This window comes from Girardinichthys multiradiatus, chromosome 4 (assembly GCF_021462225.1).
Source record: "Girardinichthys multiradiatus isolate DD_20200921_A chromosome 4, DD_fGirMul_XY1, whole genome shotgun sequence".
Taxonomy (NCBI): domain Eukaryota; kingdom Metazoa; phylum Chordata; class Actinopteri; order Cyprinodontiformes; family Goodeidae; genus Girardinichthys; species Girardinichthys multiradiatus.
Genome location: NC_061797.1, coordinates 23169328 through 23189253, shown reverse-complemented (window position 1 = coordinate 23189253; position 19926 = coordinate 23169328). Strand labels below are relative to the sequence as shown.

The 19926-nt window shown below is 42.1% G+C and overlaps 1 protein-coding gene across 1 annotated transcript; it reads left to right on the top strand.

Moving 5' to 3' along the window:
• Window positions 1-934: 934 nt before the first annotated feature.
• On the top strand, window positions 935-5245 carry si:dkey-56m19.5 (protein TsetseEP). The gene is made up of 2 exons (XM_047364194.1): window positions 935-1160; window positions 2945-5245. The coding sequence occupies exon 2, from the start codon at window positions 2953-2955 to the stop codon at window positions 4699-4701; it is 1749 nt and encodes a 582-aa protein (XP_047220150.1). The 5' UTR covers window positions 935-1160; window positions 2945-2952; the 3' UTR covers window positions 4702-5245.
• The last annotated feature ends 14681 nt before the right edge of the window (window positions 5246-19926 follow it).

Below are 19926 nucleotides of genomic sequence, written 5' to 3'. Positions count from 1 at the left end.
GGTCTAATCAAACCCCTAACCCAGTTGTTTTGTCTTCCTTCCAGTTTCACTGAAATAAATGTTAAAGACAGACATTTCTGGCTGAGTGGTCATGGACAAAGCTGATCTTTTCCTATTGTTTGCACATAAACATCCTCATCAAAAAAAGAGTCTGTGTCTATAGGTATTTTACAGAAGCCTAAATGAGAGCACACGGGGTGTTTTCAGCTTCTGCCGTTTCACTTTTAATGTCGAAAAACTGATTATCAGCATCACCACGTGGTGTGCAGCATGAAGGGTATTTTTTTTTTTAAAGATGACGACATGATTATCTGGAAGGGTCAGATGTAGAATTTCATAGAGTCTCACCCCCAGCCAAGGTGTCCCATTAACACACAGAAGGCAAATAGCAAAGAAGTGCAATGGATTCAGATTATAACAAGAATGGTTGTACAATCAGAAACTAATAGATTCTTAAAACGGGAATGAACTCCACATAGATCTGTTTGCTTTAAACTTTAATCAAAATCTCCATAAACATCTTGTTACTTTTGTTATCTAATGCCACTCTTTTCTATTCATTATCATGTGCTTATAACGATAGACAAGAAAGAAAACATCAGGGGAAGTATAATTTACATGGAGTGTGTACGTGCGTTTTGCTGGTAAGGTCCTCAAGGGTTTTTCCTAACATAACACATCTCATGCATAATTTACATTGCAGAAATACTTCTGGGGATTTACAGCTAACACGATTTCCAAGCCAACTGTGGTCTGGGAAAGCAAGATCGGGTGAAAAACACCACTGTGCGAAAAGAGAAAATGGATGGTCAGTTTATCATCCCCTCTGAGTTTTTTTTTTCAAAAATAGGAAACACGCGCTGCAATGAGTGGGTGTGTGAGTGTGTGTGAGAGAGCGAGGGAAAGGGGAGAGGAGGGGTCAAAGACTGGGAGGTATAGATTGCAGACGGAGAAGTCCTGGGGTTGGCTGGATTGTGATAACGACAGATGTCCAGAAAACTGCGAGAGGGGGCACTCCTCCGGTACCGCGTACTGCACCTCAGAGAGTAGGAGCGAGGGGCGGAATCTGCAGCTGTCACTCCGAAGGCTTACCTCCATTATCACATCCATCCGGAGACTGGACAAGAAGCGCAACTGATTTTACCCAGCAAAAACCACAGGTTAGTCACTGCAAAATTGGAAGTTTTTATTTTAAGAAAGAAAGAAAGAAAGAAAGAAAGAAAGAAAGAAAGAAAGAAAGAAAGAAAGAAAGAAAGAAAGAAAGAAAGAAAGATGGAAAGAAAAAAATGGCTTTCCCTTTTTCTCAGTTTTCACCTTTCAGTGCGTCTTCTCCCCAGCTGCGTTACTTTGCAAAATAGTCAGGCGACCACATATGCTCTACAACTACAGCAAACCTGAAATAAAAGTTGCGCTTGACACATTGGACTTCATTATTTGTGGTCCCGCATTTCCAGACCCTCGTGAACAAAAAAAGGGCAGAGCAGCTGAGGGGTGGGTGGGCTGAGGTGGCGGGGGGATGGAGACGTCTCTGTTACAGCTTTCAACGCTCATGGGTTCGTGGCGAGTCTGTATTTTAATTCAGCACTATAGACCTGCTGCACCCGTATATGGTAGTGTAGTATATTTCAGAAGGAGTTTTTTTTCCCCCTCGTCCAGATCCTCTGCCTTTGTAAGTGGGAGCTGCCATGCTGGTGGGGAGGGGGTCTCATCCTTTGTTACCGGTCGGCATGGACGGCCTGAGGCTCCATTTTCATTTGCATGTGACCATCTCTCCAACAGGAGCTGAGTGAACGTTTTCAATTTAGCGTCCAAAATTATCCAAACATCATTTGATATTCAAGGGCTGAAAAAAAACGCGAGATGAAATGATTTTCCCTCAAACTGCTTTGTTTGACTGGAATACAAGCGACACCCAAAAATGCCGGAGATGATGAAACATGTAAAAAAAGAAGAAAAAAAAACATTTTCTATACAGCTTATAATTATGTTATTTTTATGTAATGGTTTTCATTACAGTAAAACAGGTGTTCACGCCTATCTCGCTTTAGTTGTCTTAAATACTTTATAACAGCACTATGGACAGTTCCCTAATTCTTCTACCCCCTGCTGTTGGTTCCTGTCATTTCTGACATTGAGACACAGTGAAACATGAGAAACACAGCTTTTAGAGATGACACACTATTCCTTGTTTTGTGGCGTAGAACGGATTTACAAGCTCAATTTCTTTTTGTCTAGATCACAACTAGACTTGATTGTTCAACACTTGCTGAAATACTATCCTGAACACAAGCTTGAACTTCCCTTTCTCTGTGCATTCTGTGGCAATCACTGCACTATACACTTCCTCTAAAGGACCAACAGTGTTGAGACATTCATTCAAATAACTTTCACATTTGCTCTCATTCACAAACGGGGATTTGCTGCTCACACAGAAGATACCGTGTTTTAAGATGTACCAGAGTCAGAACAACCATGTAGAATAGTTTCTACATTTTGGGAGAGAAAATAGTTGTGGATGTAGATCATATATGTTTGAGTCATGGGCTTATTTGGCACCAAGCCTCACCAGACATTCCTGAAAGGTTACAGAGACTGTGAGGCTGCCTGAACTCCCTTAAGTTCCCAAGCATTAACATTTGTTTTTATGCCAGACTCTTTTTGGCAGAGGAATGTTTACTAATTAAACTTCTCGTTCTCTTCCAGACAAGACACTTCTCTACTGAAGTGAAAAATAAACATTTATATTTGAAGGAACTAAGTCGTCATTTCAGATTTAAAAGAGGAAATGTTACTTTTATCTGATATTTCTTCATCCGTTACACATACATTCACATTCTATTTGACAATTATGATCCATTTTATGAGACGTAGGTTGCTGAATTTTATCAAGTTAAACTTTTAATTTACTCACGACTAGTGTGCTAAATTGCTGGTATGCTTTTAGGAGTCACCATGGGAGGCAAACTGAGCAAGAAGAAGAAAGGATATGATGTAAGCGACCCCAAGGACAAAAAAGAAGAGACCCTGGCAAATGGTGCTGGTGCAGAAGAGTATGCTAAAGTGGAAGATGGAGCTCCACCCACAAGAGCTGAGGGAACTGCTGGGAAAGATGATGGGGTTGAGGAAACTGCAGTGTCAGCAGATGCCGCAGTAACTGAGGCTGCGGTACCTCCAGAAGAACCAAAATCTGCACCCTCAGAGGAACAAGCTCCTGCGACTGAAGAGAAGGCTGCTCCAGAACAAAAACCAGAAGCAGCTCCAGTAAAAGAAGAGCCAGCTGCTGTGGCAGTGGAAATAACTCCAGCTATCGAGGTACCAGTTGCAGCAGCAGAGAAAAAAGCACTTGAAGGAGAGGAAAAAGGAGCAGCACCAGACAAAGCATCTCTAGTGGCTGAAAAAGCTCCAGAAGAGCCAAAATCTGCTCCACCTGAGGAACTAGTAGCTACAGAGCTGAAATTAACATCAGTGGAAGTAATTCCAGTAGAAAAAGTACCAGCTGTAGTACAGGAGAAACAAACTCCTGTAGAAGAACCAGCAGCACCGACTGAAGAAGCACTTTTGGCAGAACAAGAGCCAGTTGTAGCAACAGAGAAACCAGGACCTAAACTAGAGGAGCCAGTTGCAGCTAAAGCTGCTCCAGCGGTGAAAACAGAGATGCCACCAGTGGCTACAGAGGAATCTTCTCCTCCACCATTTGAGGAACCTGTGCAAGCTGATGCGACGACTGAAGAGCTCCAAGTGGAGGGACCTCTTATCGCTGTAGAATCTGTGCCAGAACCAGATGCTGCTTCAGTCAGCACAGAGGCAGCATCTGAGAATCAACAGCCAGAGCCCATCCAAGACAATGTGAATGAGCCAGAACCGAGCGTGGAAGAAACAGTATCTGCTGCTACAGTGCCCGAGCTGGAACCAAAGGCTAAGCCAGCAGCAGAGCCACTGGCAGAGATAGAAACCAAACCAGAGCAAACTTCAGAGGCAGAGCCTGAGCAAGACACAATTCCAAAAACAGAGCCAGAGTCAGTGAAGGCACCCACACCAGAACCCGAAGCAGAACAAACAACAGAACTAGAGCCAGAACTTGAGCAAGACGCAGAAAAGCAACAGTTAGAGGAAACTGAACTCCAACCAACTTTGGTTGCACCTGACATAGCTGAAGCTAAGACTGTTGAAGTAGAATCATCTGAGGCTTCGGAGGCTGTGGCAGAGAACACCTCTGCTGAAAATCATCATGCAGAAGAAGAATCTATTACCAAAGAAGCCCAGGGGTCCGATGATGCAGTTGAGTCACAAGCTGCAGAACCTGTACCTGAGATTGTCATCTCACAGTCTGCCTCCATTAACAACATGAGTGCTGAATCTGATAAGGCTGCTGAAGCCTCTTTAGAAGAGGTGCCTGGCCTGGAGCCTGAGATGGAAAGCAAGATGGGAAATGGAGATTTAGGAAGCCCTTCCTCCATGGAGAATGAGGTTGATGAAGTCACGGCAGTAAACGGGGAGTGCACCCATAATACTGATGTCGTGGCCACACATGCAGAAGAATGTGTTAACGGAAATGAAAAGTTAGAGGAGAGACCTGTTGAGGAGCAGGCAGATTTTGAACTGAAAAAGGACGTGAACCTGTGTGGGGACGTCCAGGAAGTTCCTGACACAGTCTCAGGCATGGTAGAGGGTCTCGGCACTGAGGTCACCCAGGCGGTCTAAAATTAAGCCTTCTGTCAAGTCACTGTGAGTCAGTTCAGTCGCTCGATGGTGAAAGAAAACCATCAAGGAATCACGGACAGCTATGCTTTCTGAAACGCTTCAACCATTGAGCAGTTCTTATAGGGAACTCAGGAAAAAATCTTTTTTCCTTCTGGGTGGCCAAAAGTGAAACACCACCACTTGATAACAACCATGCTGCAAGAAAGACGGAAGTGCTACAAAAACACATGAGATGGTGATTGTGGTGCAGACAGAGAGTGGAGCTGGACAGCTTAACATAAAAACAAACAAAATATGGTATTAATGAATGTATAAATTTGTGTGTTTGAGGCTGATAAATACTACAAACTGGGTCATTGAAAATAAAAAGCATTCATTAGTAGCATATTCTTCAATTCAGACTTTCATATATCCTTTCTTTTGCTTTATGAAGCAACATAACATAAATGTCTTGGCCTTTTTTAATAATTGTACTTGTAAGGACTGTTCATTTTAAAATGATTGTTCAGAATAGAAAATAAAAAGAGATTGTTGTCCACAGTGATCTTCATGTTTCTGTTATGATTTTTGTCAACATCAAGTGTCTTAAGATGCTGGTTTAGAAGTAATAATTCTGATTAAAATCATAGACCATCCAAACAAATGACTATAGTATATGTATCGTTTATTTTATAGATTTTTACAAATATCACCAGCACTTTAAGGTCAAGATCAGAATTTTTGTAATTGCTGTTGAAGAATAATAAGTTCCTGTGAACAAATAGTGTTGGTCATTGGCTTCCAAAAGCAGAGCAGCAGCAACATCTAATCTGATGGCTCTAGTAATTTTAAACATGTTGACATTCACTGTCACTGTGGCTCATAATCGCTTTAATGGTTTAGAGTTAAGGTGAATATTCATGTCTACATTGACTGTCAGGCCTCTGGATGGCAGAGCATTTTGCAGCCTACATGTATAGAAGGACCAATTGAGAAGACTTCTTTATGCTAAGAAGAATGTTTGAATTTTCAAAAGTAAAACCAGTTTTTTTTTGTCACATCACCATTCCTCGTTGCTGAAGCTCAATGCTCTGCCTGCACACTACACTAACACTTCACAGATCCATACTGGGGAAGGGAAACTCAAGGAGGGAGGGGGGAGGGGCAGGAATGCACGCAGGAGGCAGAGAAAAGAATGAAGAGGCTGGGATGGGGAGGGGTTTTGGGGGATCAAAGGCTTGGATGCAGCATGGAGTAAAAAAAGACCACTCTCTTCTGGCCGAGTACATTTTCACACAATTTCACACGCTGATTTAGAAGCATGCATTGGGACTTTATGACACCCGTATATGAAGTTCTGTTCAATCTATCTATTGTCATCCCCTGCTCCTCACACTAATCTCTAAACAGATGGAACCTTTTTAGAGGTGCTACACACAAGCCCATATACACAGTATATATAAATACAGAATAATCTGCTGAAATAACAATCGCAAATCCGTTTTACAGTGTGAAAGTATAGTAATCCACTAAACCATAAGGTAAGAGCATTACAAGAGATCTGATCACGATAACCAAAATGTCCCATCTGCATACCAGCTCTCTCCACTTTCATACAAAAATACGCAGCCCTGCATACTAGGAATGCTGTGGAGAGAGTTTGGGGCCAGAGACGCTCTACTTCCTGGGAAGTTTTCTGTTTTGCTTTTGAAAAAAAATCTTTGTGCAGATATGTTGGGAGTTTATCTCACACAGTCCTGTTTTTATAACAATTTATGCTGAAATCAATCACCCATCATGGACAGGAGACACATCAATCAATTGTTTAACTTGTTAAAATATATTTTATTTAAAAGTAATTGATGAGAACCTATGTTCTCATCAATTACTCAAACATATTAATCATATCAGTTTTTAGTATTTATATGACAAGAATAGGACAGTTTAGTTTTAAAAGCTGTTCAAAGTTATTGTCATAAACTGAAGTGTAACACGACTTTGTGTCTGAATGGTGCTTGCATTTTCCTTTAAAACATTTAATATGGAACAATAAATAAAAGATGATTAGGCCAAGAAGAATACATATTAAAAATCTTAAGAAAATCTGTATATGTTTATTGTACCATGTACTCTTACCAGAAATAGATTACTAAAATCTAAAACTGAAGACTTACTATTTCAACATTTCTTTGTTCACTCTGCTTCAATTTCTCTAGCTATAGTGTGTGTGTTTGGTGTAGGAGAACACAGTCCTTGTCCTTTCGATCCTGATTTACACACTGCCTTAAAGTTGCATGTTTGTGAAAGCCCAGCTGCACTGCCTGGTTACCCTGACACTATGGGCTCTATATGCATGCCCCTGCACAACGCTCAGACTGTGTTTTAGCCTCTTTTTCCTTGTGAGAGGACTAGCTTGAAGGGTTTAGTTATCCCCAAATGATGCCTCTGAGAAGCAAACGGGAAAAGAAAATGTGGACTAAATCCAAACATTCATGCGTGTGGTCAAATCTTAGAGGCACAGAACTATAGATTGAAGTTGTATTTGTCAATAAAAAAGAGGCCTGGAGTTCACTGATCAATTGTTAGCTTTTACTGTGCAAACATAAAGACAAAGAAACGTCTTTTTGTTTGGTAAAAACTTGTTGGGAGAAATAATTATTGCTTGCCCTGTTTTATTAGGTTCTCCTCATAAACAACTCCTTCAGTTCTTCCTCTCTTTAACGCTGTGTCACAATATGGCTTTATGTGCTTTACATTTGTTTACATCCAGCAGAACCTGGAATAGAACAAATAACCGACACTACTAAATGCAACATGAGAAGTAGCATCCTGTTTTGGCAAAGACATTCACTAATCTGTCTTTACACACATAAGAACTTCAATGACATCCCATTCTGAATTCATAGGATTTTAAATAATGTCAGCCACAAGCTTTAGGAGTTTGTTTATAGAAATCTTTGACAATTCTTTCAGAAGTGCATTTATTAGGTCAGACACTGATGTTCGACAAGAAGGCCTGGCTCATAGTCTCTGCCTTTATCATCCAAAAACTGTTCTATTGGGATTAGGTTCTGAATCTGTGCAGATGTGCCAAGTTCCTCCATGCCAGACTCCATGTCCATGTCTTTATGGACCTTGTATTATGAGCTGGTGCACAGCCAGATTGGAAGAAGAACAGGGCATCCCCAAAGTGTTATCAGAAAGTTTGGAGCAGGCCACATGAAGTTTGGGGATCTGTAGCTGTTGCCTCTGCAGAAAGTTGGGGCCCTCTGTGCACAATGCTCCTCATTTTCCTGTTCTTCTCAGTCACCTCCACTTTGTTATAATAGTACAAAAGGTAAACTTTGGAATACTAAGTTGTGAGGAGATTTCATGCCTGGACCTACTGCATGTTTGGAATCTCCTGAGAGCAACCTTCTTGATTTCTTGTTTTTGGATGAATGTGTGGATGAATGATCTGGAAAGGTGAGTGAATACTTTTGGCAATACAGTGTAAGTCAGTCAATCATGTTGTAAAACAGCACTAAAGCGATATGAAAATATTTCAGAACCATACCTAACTTGCAAAACTCATACAATATAGCATACCTTGCATCTTTAATTTTCCAAGTTCATATAAACAGAATTGCTGGTGTGTGGCTGCTCATAGGACAGCTGTTCTAAATTATAGTCTTTATAGAATGGTGGAACAAATTGGACTCTTTCCCATCCTAGACACACACAGACAAATGTAACATGTATTATTGTGATTGCAGGAAGTTCTTCTCATTCCCTCCCTGTAAACTTTTCAGGAAATGCACTGAGTGACTGACAGGTTCAAAGATCTGCAAATATAGATTTATTTCCTGTGCTGACTAAAAGCAAAATGGAGAGTTTTCTGTCTGAATCACACTTTTTTTTTCTTGAGATTTGTCTTACACACATTGTCAGCTTTAATGTTTCCACTCTTTTCTCTTGGGGATTTGAAAATCTGTAAATTAGACTGTTGATCTATACTTGCCCTGGATGCATCCATCTGGGCATGTGTGCTAATGCTGTCATTGTATCATGGAGAGCAGAACCCTATTAGAGTCTGGTAGTGGTCAGGATCAATATTGAGCCGCTGTGCTGGTCTAATGGATGCTGATTCCTTCTTGTCTGCCCATCACCTCTTCTTACACATGCACACTCTCTTTCAGCCACACACTCTCTCACACACAAAGACACTTGTGTCTAAACTCTGCTGATGCTGCGGTTGCTGCAAAGAGTGAGCACTTTGCAGCGGTCGGTTTTCTGCATCTATGGATGGGTGCTTGGGAGATATGGATGAATCTGCCCGTTATACTCTGTGTTAGCGGGTCATCCTGATATGTTCCTTACGAAATATTGCAAGATACCAAGACGAGAACAGTCAAAATGTCCTGCTGCGGTATAGTCTCAGTTTGGTGTTAGCAGAGACTTTAGTTTTCAGGAGATCACAAATCAAAGTAAGTTTTAATGCAGTCGCTATCTCAGCTTTCAATTTGGCTCAACCCCTGCTGAGATTTCCAGAGCTCAGTGTTGTATCAGCAACTGTTCATTGTTGCAGTGTACGCAGAGCCGGCTGCAAAATGAAAGCTGAGATGGCATCCATCTGCTGTGCCTATTCTTTGGTTAGAGTGGATAATATCTTCACTTCCAGCTCAGACTTTCAAAGCAGTTCTAAACACGTGGACGGACAATATTCTGTACGAAGAACTTCTTTTATAAAATGTGTCTGTCACTGTATTCTTTAGAGATCCTACCAATATAAGATATTACTTTTATAACTCACTGCTCACATGGGCATTTCTCATTTCTAAGTTGCTTATGAGGTTGTTGTTCGATGAATAGGTTTTATGAAGACAATCGTTTGAAACTGGTACTCATGAGTGAGAAGTAAAATACTTTGGGTGGGCGACCATATATCTGGGTGGTCAAAACTGGATCGTAAGGAATCAGTTTTAAGCTAATATTGGCCCATCTTTGTGTGATCAAAATGTAGTGTGCATAAGTTACATGTTTATACAATAATTGGTATAATTACTTTATTATTATAAATAATTATAGTAAGTTGAAGTCCCCCATTATTCTGCTGAGGGACTTCAATGCCCACGTGGGAAACAACACTGAGACCTGGAGAGGCGTGATCGGGAGGAATGGCTTCCTCAATCTGAATCAGAGCGGTGTTTCGTTATTGGTCTTCTGTGCTAGTCATGGATTGTCCATAATGAACACCATGTTCAAGCATAATAGTATTCATCAGTGCTCTTGGCACCAGGACACCCTAGGCAGGAGGTTGATGATCGACTTTGTTGTTGTATCTTCAGACCTTCGGCCGCATGTTTTGGACACTCGGGTGAAGAGAGGGGCTGAGCTGTCCACTGATCACCACCTGGTGATGACTTGGATTCGCTGGAAGAGGATAAAGCCGGACAGACTTGGCAGGCCCAAGCGCATAGTGAGGGTCTGTTGGGAACGTCTGGTAGAGCCCTCCGCCATGGATGTATTCAACTCCCACCTCCGGGAGAGCTTTAACCAGATTCCAGGGGATGTAGAGTCCGAGTGGACCATGTACTCCGCATCTATTGTCGATGCTGCTGCCCGTAGCTGTGGCCGTATGGTCTGAGGTGCCTGTCCTGGCACCAATACTCGAACCCGGTGGTGGACTCCAGCAGTAAGGGATGCTGTCAAGCTGAAGAAGGAGTCCTATCGGCTGTGGTTGGCTTGTGGGACTCCCGAGGCGGCTGACAGGTACCGTTAGGCCAATTGTGCCGCGGATCGGGCTGTGGCAGAGGCAAAAACACGGGCCTGGGAGGAGTTCGGTGAGGCCATGGAGAAGGACTACCGGTTGGCCTCGAAGCGATTCTGGCAAACCGTCTGGCGCCTCAGGAGGGGGAAGCAGTTTTTTGCCATCACTGTTTACAGTGTGGGTGGGGAGCTGCTGACATTGACTGGGGACATTATCGGGCGGTGGAAGGAGTACTTCGAGGATCTCCTCAATCCTGCCGTCACGCATTCCCTGGTGGAAGCAGAGGCTGGGAACTCGGGGTTGGACTCTTTCATCACCCAGGCTGAAGTCACTGAGGTGGTTAAAAAGCTCCATGGTGGCAGGGCTTTGGGGGTGAATGAGATCTGCCCTGAGTACCTCAAGTCTCTACATGTTGTGGGGCTGTCATGGTTGACACGCCTCTTCAACTTTGCGTGGCGGTCGGGGACATTGCCTCTGGACTGGCAGATTGGAGTGGTGGTTCCCATAAATAAGAAGGGTGACCGGAGGGTGTGTTCCAACTATAGGGGATCACACTCCTGAGCCTCCCTGGTAAGGCCTATGCCAGGGTATTGAAGAGGAGAGTCCAGCCGATACTCGAACCTCGGCTTCAGGAGGAGCAGTGGGGTTTTGGTTCCGGTCGTGGAACACTGGACCAGCTCTACACCCTCTGCAGGGTACTCAAGGGTTCACGGGAGTTTGCCCAACCGGTCCACATGTGTTTTGTGGACCTGGAGAAAGCATTCGACCGTGTCCCTCATGGTACCCTGTCGGGGGAGCACCAGGAGTATGGAGTCGGGGGCCCTTTATTAGGGGCCATCCGGTCTCTGTACAAGCGGAGCAGGAGTTTGGTTTGCATTGCCGGCACTAAGTCGGACTTGTTCCCGGTGCATGTTGGACTCCGGCAAGGCTGCCCTTTGTCACCGGTCCTGTTCATAACTTTTATGGACAGGATTTCTAGACGCAGCCAAGGGCCGAAGGGTTTCTAGTTTGGGGACCAGTGGATTTCGTCTCTTCTTTTTGCGGATGACGTGGTCCTGCTGGCCCCCTCTAGCCAAGACCTACAGCATGCGCTGGGGCAGTTCGCAGTTGAGCGTGAAGCGGCTGGGATGAGGATCAGCTCCTCCAAATCTGAGGCCATGGTTCTCAACAGGAAAAGGGTGGCTTGTCCTCTTCAGGTTGGAGGGGAGTTCCTGCCTCAAGTGGAGGAGTTCAAGTATCTTGGGGTCTTGTTCACGAGTGAGGGGAGAATGGAGCAGGAGATTGACAGACGGATCAGTGCGGCTGCTGGAGTAATGGGGATGCAGTACCGATCCATTGTGGTGAAGAGAGAGCTGAGCCGAAAAGCAAAGCTCTCGATTTACCGGTTGGTCTATGTTCCTACCCTCACCTATGGCCATGAACTTTGGGTCATGACTGAAAGAACGGGATCCCGGATACAAGTGGCTAAAATGAGCTTCCTCTGTAGGGTGGCCGGGCACTCCCTTAGAGATAGGGTGAGGAGCTCAGCCATCCGGGAGGGGCTCGGAGTAAAGCCTCCACATAGAGAGGAGCCAGTTGAGGTGGCTTGGGCATCTATACCGGTTGTCTCCTGGACACCTTCCTCAGGAGGTGTTCCAGGCACGTCCCACCAGGAGGAGGCCCAGGGGACTCCCCCGGAGGAGCTGGAGGAGGTGTCTGGGAAGAGGGACGTCTGGGTGTCTCTACTGAGTCTGCTGTCCCCGCGACCCGGTCCCAGATAAAGCGGAAGACGACGAGTACGAGTACAATAACTGGTGAAAAATAAAATGGTCTCATGTTCTGCCATTCTGGGCTTTACCAGCTCTGTCATCCTATGTGTCAGCAACATTTCCCTTGTGTTTTATGTTGATGTTTTGAGCGTGTGCTTTTTAGTGGACTCCTGTTATATGTTTAGTGTCATATTTTTACACAGTATGTTATGTGTTCAGATCAACCTGCCGAGGGACAAGCACACTAAAATTAGCCTTGTGCTATATAATATGGCATGCTTTGAAATACTGCGTGCCTGTCCCAGTTTTAAAGAAATAAAGCTGAATCTGAAAAACATGACAAAAAGGTATAATCTGAGGTGTTTGTGTGCCCTACAGCGTATTGTGCCTCCCTAAGACAAATTTCCTGTTTGCAGAAAACTAAACTTTTACTGTCATTTATGACAAATAGAGTCAAGCTAAAAATTATTTTGATGCAGTAAAACGCTCATAACAAAAGTTCTCCATTAAGCAGTAAAGTCATATCATAAAGAAATGTTGATCCAAAATTAATAAAGAAACATTTTGCAACCTCAAATGGAAAACTTACAATGTCTGTTTGACTAATAAAACAAACAAAGACTTTGAGTTCATTACTAACATCTGCTTTGAAGAAAGTTATGTGTTTATCTTTAAGCTAAAAACCAAATAATTTTAGATGAAAATTCAAGATTTTTTTGAACATTGAATGATCAGTTTCTGGTCAGGAACATGTTTGCGTTTTACATTAAAGATGAAAACGCACCTGTGTGCCATCATCCGGATCCCCCGAAAATCTGTACATTACATACAAAAGTGTCGTAAAAAGGGTAAAACATTTTCTGACATGCGAGTTTGTCATTTCACAGTGGAAAGGGAAATCGAATAACAGACAGAAAGCACTTTATGGCAGTCTGCTTAAAACAACACATTCTAACGTGATTTCTGTGCAGCTGAAATAAAATTCCCATAATTTGATTAAGTGCCAGCCACTATGGCTGCAGAACAATGTCTGCTGAGGACAGATGACCTTCACTGTGTCTTTAGTTACAAACAAAACTAAATCAAAGCTGCTTCTTGTTTAGCGCTGCCCTCCCACACTTTGCTCCTGGTGAATTATTTATACGTGGAATGGAATGACCTCTGGCACTTTTAAACCAGCAGAGATTGGGCAAGGACAAAAACAGACTGAGTGACAGGTAGGGGGTAGGCAGACAGAAGGTTGCAGGGAAAACAAATAGTTTTAATCTGTTGTTGTACGATGTAGAGCAGAAGTAGAGCTGGCTGAAAGAAAAGATATAGACCATCTGATAGCTCAGCTTTCAGCAGGAGCCTGCAAGGGTTCAGATGTTTGAGATATTTCACAACTTGCTTCGGCAGTAGAAGGTGCTTTTTGACTCTGTATATTTGTGTTTTTTGGGGGGTTTGTACAGCACAGAAAAGGTGAAAGGTGAAGGTACTCGTGTCTTTATCTTATACTAGCAACACCATTGACCTTTTGTTATTAATTGAATTTCAAATTCACCTTACTTTACCATTTTAGTTTTGTTTTTTCTAAGTTGTACTTTTACAAAAATTGTAATAAAGAAATGCAAGCTGGATCATCCAGGCTGGAGGCCTGTGTTGGATGGGATCCTTAACAACTCTCCACAGTTCCTCTTATACTCTCCCTGTTAAGTTGGTGGAGGTTTGTCATGGATTTGCACATTAACATCTACTATAATTTAATATATATTATAAAGGGTTGGCAGGTTGCAGTCATCACACATTTCTATTGCCTGCAGTCCCTTTTAATGACTGCTTGGCAGAGAAAGCTCAGAAGCTCTGAATTGTTTTGCTGAATATGAAAGACAGCTTTACAGCCTACAGGCTGCTATGTCAATGCTTCACAAACATTTTGGTGCTGAAAAACTCAGAAATTGCTTACAGGTTAGTCAAAGCAAGAGCAAAATGCATAACATTCTGAACAACCACTGAACATATTATGTACACTGCCTTGCAAACTTATTTAGATTCCTTCAAGCTTTCCACATGTTAGAGAGCCACGTAAAGTGCTTGCCTAATGGTAACTTAATACCAAACACGACAGGCAGTTAAACTATGAGAAGTATTAAAAACAGAAGTAAGTGAACAGTGCATGGCAAATATTACATATCAGCAAGAACAGACTGACTGCAACCATGAGAGCTTGAAATGCCCCCCCCCTTTCACACACTGTGCTGTGTTTGGTTGTCTCTTTGTGTCTTGTTAGTTCACTCTACTTTATTATACACCAGACTCTAATGGATACTGAAGATCTCTTTTTGGCAGGTAGATGCTAAAACTCCTGATCTGAGGAGCTAACTGGAAATAGCAGCGTAAAGCACTTGTCACCTACAGTCTAGCCAATAAAGATACATGGACAGCAGTCACAGAGCAAGCAGAGGGCCTCTTCTTACGATTCTCTACATGTTTACAAAATGTTGCACAGCTGACTTAACACAGTGGTCCATCAGCCTTTTATCAGAGTGGCTGAGAAGTGTCCAGACTGATAACAACTTCAAAGAGACTCCGACAAGACATGTCAGAAGACTGGCCATAGCAAAGTATGACTTAAACCCTGAAAATACAGTATATCCTTATTTATCAGCACAACAGTTTACACAATTTTACTATGGCAGTTGAAAGTCTTTGTGTTAATTTCATTTAGGCTATAAGTTTAATTGTGAAGGACACTGAAGTAGTTTTACCGATGGTCCTCAAGACTGGCAACAGAGAAGAAAGGAAAAATAGAAAGCACAAATTGAAAACAATTCAAAATGGTGACAAGCAGTAGTGGGTCTTGCATGAATGGTTCCCTTGGTTCTAGCTCCACACTCCACACTCTCCCCACTATCTCATATTTATCCAAACTCCCCAAGCACTGACCCTGACAAAGCCTACTTTGCAGAAGAAACATTTTTACATAACTTCTTTTTATTAATTTGATGAATTCACAAAAAATATAAAACAAATAACCAAAACAGATTTTTTTATTATTCTGATTAATTTATGTATTTTAGACTTTCAACTAGAGATGATGAAATTCTACTTTCATCTTTAATAGCCAGCTTCACTGTACAGCAATAGACTTGCAAATAAAGCAGCAGACATGCAAATCAAGGCATGTGTCGTCGCCCGGTACAATGCAGCCAGGGCTCTACTCTGAAACCAGGCCTGGGGTTGGGGTTGGTTGGCGAGTGCTTGGTGGCCAAGTTACTCCTTGTGGGACCTGGCCAGGCCAAACCCGAATGAGAGACACAAGGCCATCTCCCAGTGGGACCACCACCTGCAGGGAGAAATATGAGGGGCCGGTAAAAAGAGGATCAAGTAGGGGTCGAAGCCGGAAACCTCTACAACCAGATACCCAGACGCTTAAACTGGCTCTACGGACGTGCTTCACAGTAGGGGTGGGGAGCTGCTGACCTCGATGGAGGACATTATTGGGCAGCGAAAATTTTACTTCAAGGTTCTCCTCAATCCTGCCATCATGCCTTCCCTGGTGGAAGCAGAGAGTGAGGACTCGGAGTTGGACTTGTTCATCACCCAGGCAGAAGTCACAAAGGTGGTCAAAGCTCCATGGTGGCACGGCTTCCGGGGTGGATAAGATCCACCCTGAGATAGGGGATAGTGCTTCTGGACTTCACAAGAACTTCACATGTTAAGATGCATGCACCTCCATAATGCCCCAGGCTTGATGCTTTGCCATATGTCCACCATGGCAGATCTGACAGCTTCGCTATGCTGTGCTGTGAACATACTTACACGTATGCCTCCTTCAACATGTGAGGCAGACCGAGCAGGATTAAGACAGTGCAGTTATAAAATAACCAAATTACCTTTAAAAGATGGTGACAGCACTGTTTTATTCAAACAATTGGTTTACATTTTGATTTAAAATAATCTAATCATCTAAAGTCAATATTACATTTCAAAGTGTCACAGAAGCTCTGGCAACAACAGGTCACTGATTAACTTTTCTCCAGCAGGTTGGAAGGTTTGTTTAATACTAATCTGTTACAGACAATTCAAAATTGTACAGAACTCTACTTATCAGAAGTTTATAGCACATTGCGTTATATCAAACATAAGTTGACTTGGTGCCTTATTATTAACAATTTTTATGTTTAATAAAAATAAACAGACAAATCTAGATAATCACCTACCTTTGTGCCTGTCTTGCTGAAATGTAGCAGGACCTGCTAGAGGTTTCAATTTAACTTCATTTTCATCAAGTGCAATAGGCTCAAAAAACAGAAATCTCTTCAGGCACAGCAAAGACAAAAACACATCCCAGCCTCCATTATATACAATAAACTAGTCTTTCTGATTGCACATTGTTTTGTGTGGTAATTATTGATCTGTAACTAAGTGCAAAACAAAATCTTGAAAATACATGTAAAGGTTGATAAGCACAATTCCTTCCTTCCTTCCTTCCGTCCTTCCTTCTTTTCTTCCTTCCGTCCTTCCTTCCTTCCTTCCTGCCTGTCTGCTTGCCTGTCTGTCTGTAACTGATTGTGATTCCTTATATCATGCATTCCCAAGTTTAATTATAAATATCATCACTATATTCTTCTGATCTGTTGAACAAAAATCCCCAGCAGACCCGAGCAATAGATATTGTTATTTTTATATCAGGAACCTTCTAGACTTCCCCTATTTGTTTTCACCTTAGCTCTAGTGGTCATTAGCTGCTCTCTGCCAAGCGATGGTTTTTTATGACCTTCAGTGCCATAGAAAGATCAATTTTCTTAGTGTAGTTCTGGGGCAGTGAATAATACACAGACAGAAATCAAAATGCATTTATTAGGGGGTATAACAGGAAATATAGTGACTGAGAACTGTAGCTGTTTTTTATGGTGAACATGTATTTTATGGGATCAGTTTTATGTCTTTTTTATGTGTTAGAAGAAACAAGAAAAAATTTATTTTCTGCGAACACACAAATTACTATGTTAAATGAAGGAAAACAATTACTTTTTGAAACTAACAAGTGAAATGGAAAAGTTGTGCGCAAGCTCAATTTGTTCCAAAATATCAAGATGTATTTTCCTTTATACTGCCTGCCGGTGGACAGCATGACCAGTGGTTAAACAGTAATAAAAGGAGGAATGACTCAGCAGGGCCCCTAGGGAAACGACCCATATCTACCTCAGCTTGGCTTTGCTCATGGAGAAATGTCAAATAAAGTAGGTCAGGGGTGCCATCCCTGCAAACTATTACTGACACTCACAGGAAAGAAAGGAACAGCTTCCTTAGCACTATTTAGCGGGACAGCCAACTCAGCTGATACCCGAGAGGCTGCTCTGTATGTGTTCCAGTCGGTGCGTGTCCATCCAAGCGAATAACCCTCAATAAGTAATCTAGCAGAACATTTTCCAAAAGGTTTCTTCAAAAAAATTAAAAAAGGAACAATAGCCAATCTTTCATCTGATGCTTTCTGTTAAGTTACCATGATATTACTTTAGTTTGACACGGCTGTGTTGCTTCTGTGAACATTAGGGCTCATGGAGGAAGATTAGATGTCTATGCATGTGCAAAATATGTAGAAAGGCAATAAGAACTCTTGTTTAAGGCCATGCAATATGAGATAATAGCAACTAATCCTTTTTACCTGGAAACAGAATCATATAACGGAAAACTACTTCTAAGACTTCTTTAAAATTTGCTAAATTTTGTGCTCTGTAGCTTGCTTGTAAAAGGCTATACTATGGGAGTTATAGTGTCAGAATAAGTGAAGGACATCCTAAAATACGACATCCTAATAGCTGTAAGCTTTCTATCACTTTATTGCCACAATTCAGATAAGGAATTAGTTCTGGCAATAGTTAGCCCTGCGGTCAGGCAGCTTTAAATGTGTTTGAGTCAAGATTTAGCTAACAAGTTAACAATCACAAATGAATGTTTATTGGCATGGAGTTCTAGAAGCGTGCAGACTCTTTTACTCAAGAAACTTATGTTTACATAATAGGATCTGTTCTGCGTTGAACATTTTTCCCTTTTGCAAAGTGCAATCTTGTCATTTCTTTTTTTGGCGAGCTAAATAGATGTGCATTTGTCTTGATTAGATAATAATCTTACAGCTGCAGACATTTTCCCTCGTCCTCTGCCAGGCTTTAAATTCCCGACATGGTAGCATAACCCCCCGGTTGAACCTGATTGCAGCCACGCACCCCCAGCTGTCTAATGCGAGGATTTGACTGCACATATTTGTTTCAATCCCTTCTTGAGGTTACCCCTTCCTTTCCCTCTCTCGATCTCTCTCTCATGTCTCCTCCTCTTCCTCATCTCCACTGAGTCACACGGACTGCTGCGTTTATGGGTCTCAGTGGCTTTTCTCTGCGGTCTGAGCGTCTCCTAGTCTGCTGACACATGCAAGGCACAAACATTCAAGTGCAGCACAAAAGCAGCCTCTAAACACCTCCATACCTTGTCAGGCCATAAACTCCTGCCTGCACACTAAAGCACACAAACCTGGGACGTGGCACATGTTTTAGTGTTATGTTGTCAAGCAACCCCATTGAAGTTCAAAGAGGCGTCTCTGCTGCTTGTGGATTGCCTTCTATTGCATGTAGAGTGTGGTATTGAAAAAAGAGAAAATTGTATGTGCTCTCATTTTTGGTTAGAAAAATAAACGGCTTATTTATGCCTGCCAGTATAATTTCAGGCCGGAATCTGAACAATGTTGTGATCTGACACAATGTGTAGGGCCCCATGATACCGATTTCCCCATGTCATGTGCACACAGCTACGTAGAAAAATCTCAACATGATCTTATTGGGTTATTTGTAATAAATTGCAACATGTTTTGTAGTTTCTGGCATCTTACAAAGTGTTAAACAAATGACAGAATATTCATGTTGCTTATTCATGAGGTTACATACTGATGAGTGGTGTTGTACCACTGCACACTTTCTAACAGCACACTCACGGGCCCCATTGTGTGCATGAATGTGTCACTGAGGTTAACCATGTCCAGCCCGGAGCTTACTCACCTCTCTGACCGGGACACTGAGAGGTTGTGTCACTTATCTGAGGAATTCATCCCAACGATCTTCTGTTCATAAACACTCCTCTGTGGAGCATGTTTCTCCTTTCTAGTTCTGCCTTTCCTCTCACACACACACACACCTTTAAATCTTCATGCTGTTCGGCCAGTTTGCTTTAGAAACAGCTGAAGCCAAGATCTAAACAAGAGTCCAAAACTAAAACAAAATCCATCACATAAAATCTACACAGCCTGGAAATTCTGCTTATGCCTTTCATAATCAAGCACATTTTCTGCTTCTTTTTCTTTTGTATATAAAGGATTTTGCGGTGTTTTAAATGACATATTTGCATGCAATTGATACTGTTCTGTATTTCATTGTATCCAAAACTTCCTTTTCAGCTGTCTTTTAATATTGTTTAGCAAACTTTCACTTTTAATTAGTTTTTAACACTAAAAGATCCAACAAAATACTTTTATCTTGCTTTTTATTTCTAAACTAAACTCTCTGAGCTTTCCATCTGTTACTAGGCTTCATGATTTCTGCAGACTGGGTCCGTATAAGAATAAATACGGCGGTCATTAGGCAAGAGGCAGAGTACACCCTGGGCTGGCTAGACAAAAACATTTAGGTTAAAAAGATGATTTTTTATCTTATTTTGGGCTAGGTGTTAAAAAGACTAATTATATGGAGTACTGAGTAGCTACTATAGATTAAAAAACTT

What these genes read in the sequence shown, in the direction of transcription:
- si:dkey-56m19.5 (XM_047364194.1), top strand. Translation starts at nt 2,953, where the DNA reads ATGGGAGGCAAACTGAGCAAGAAGAAGAAAGGATATGATGTAAGCGAC.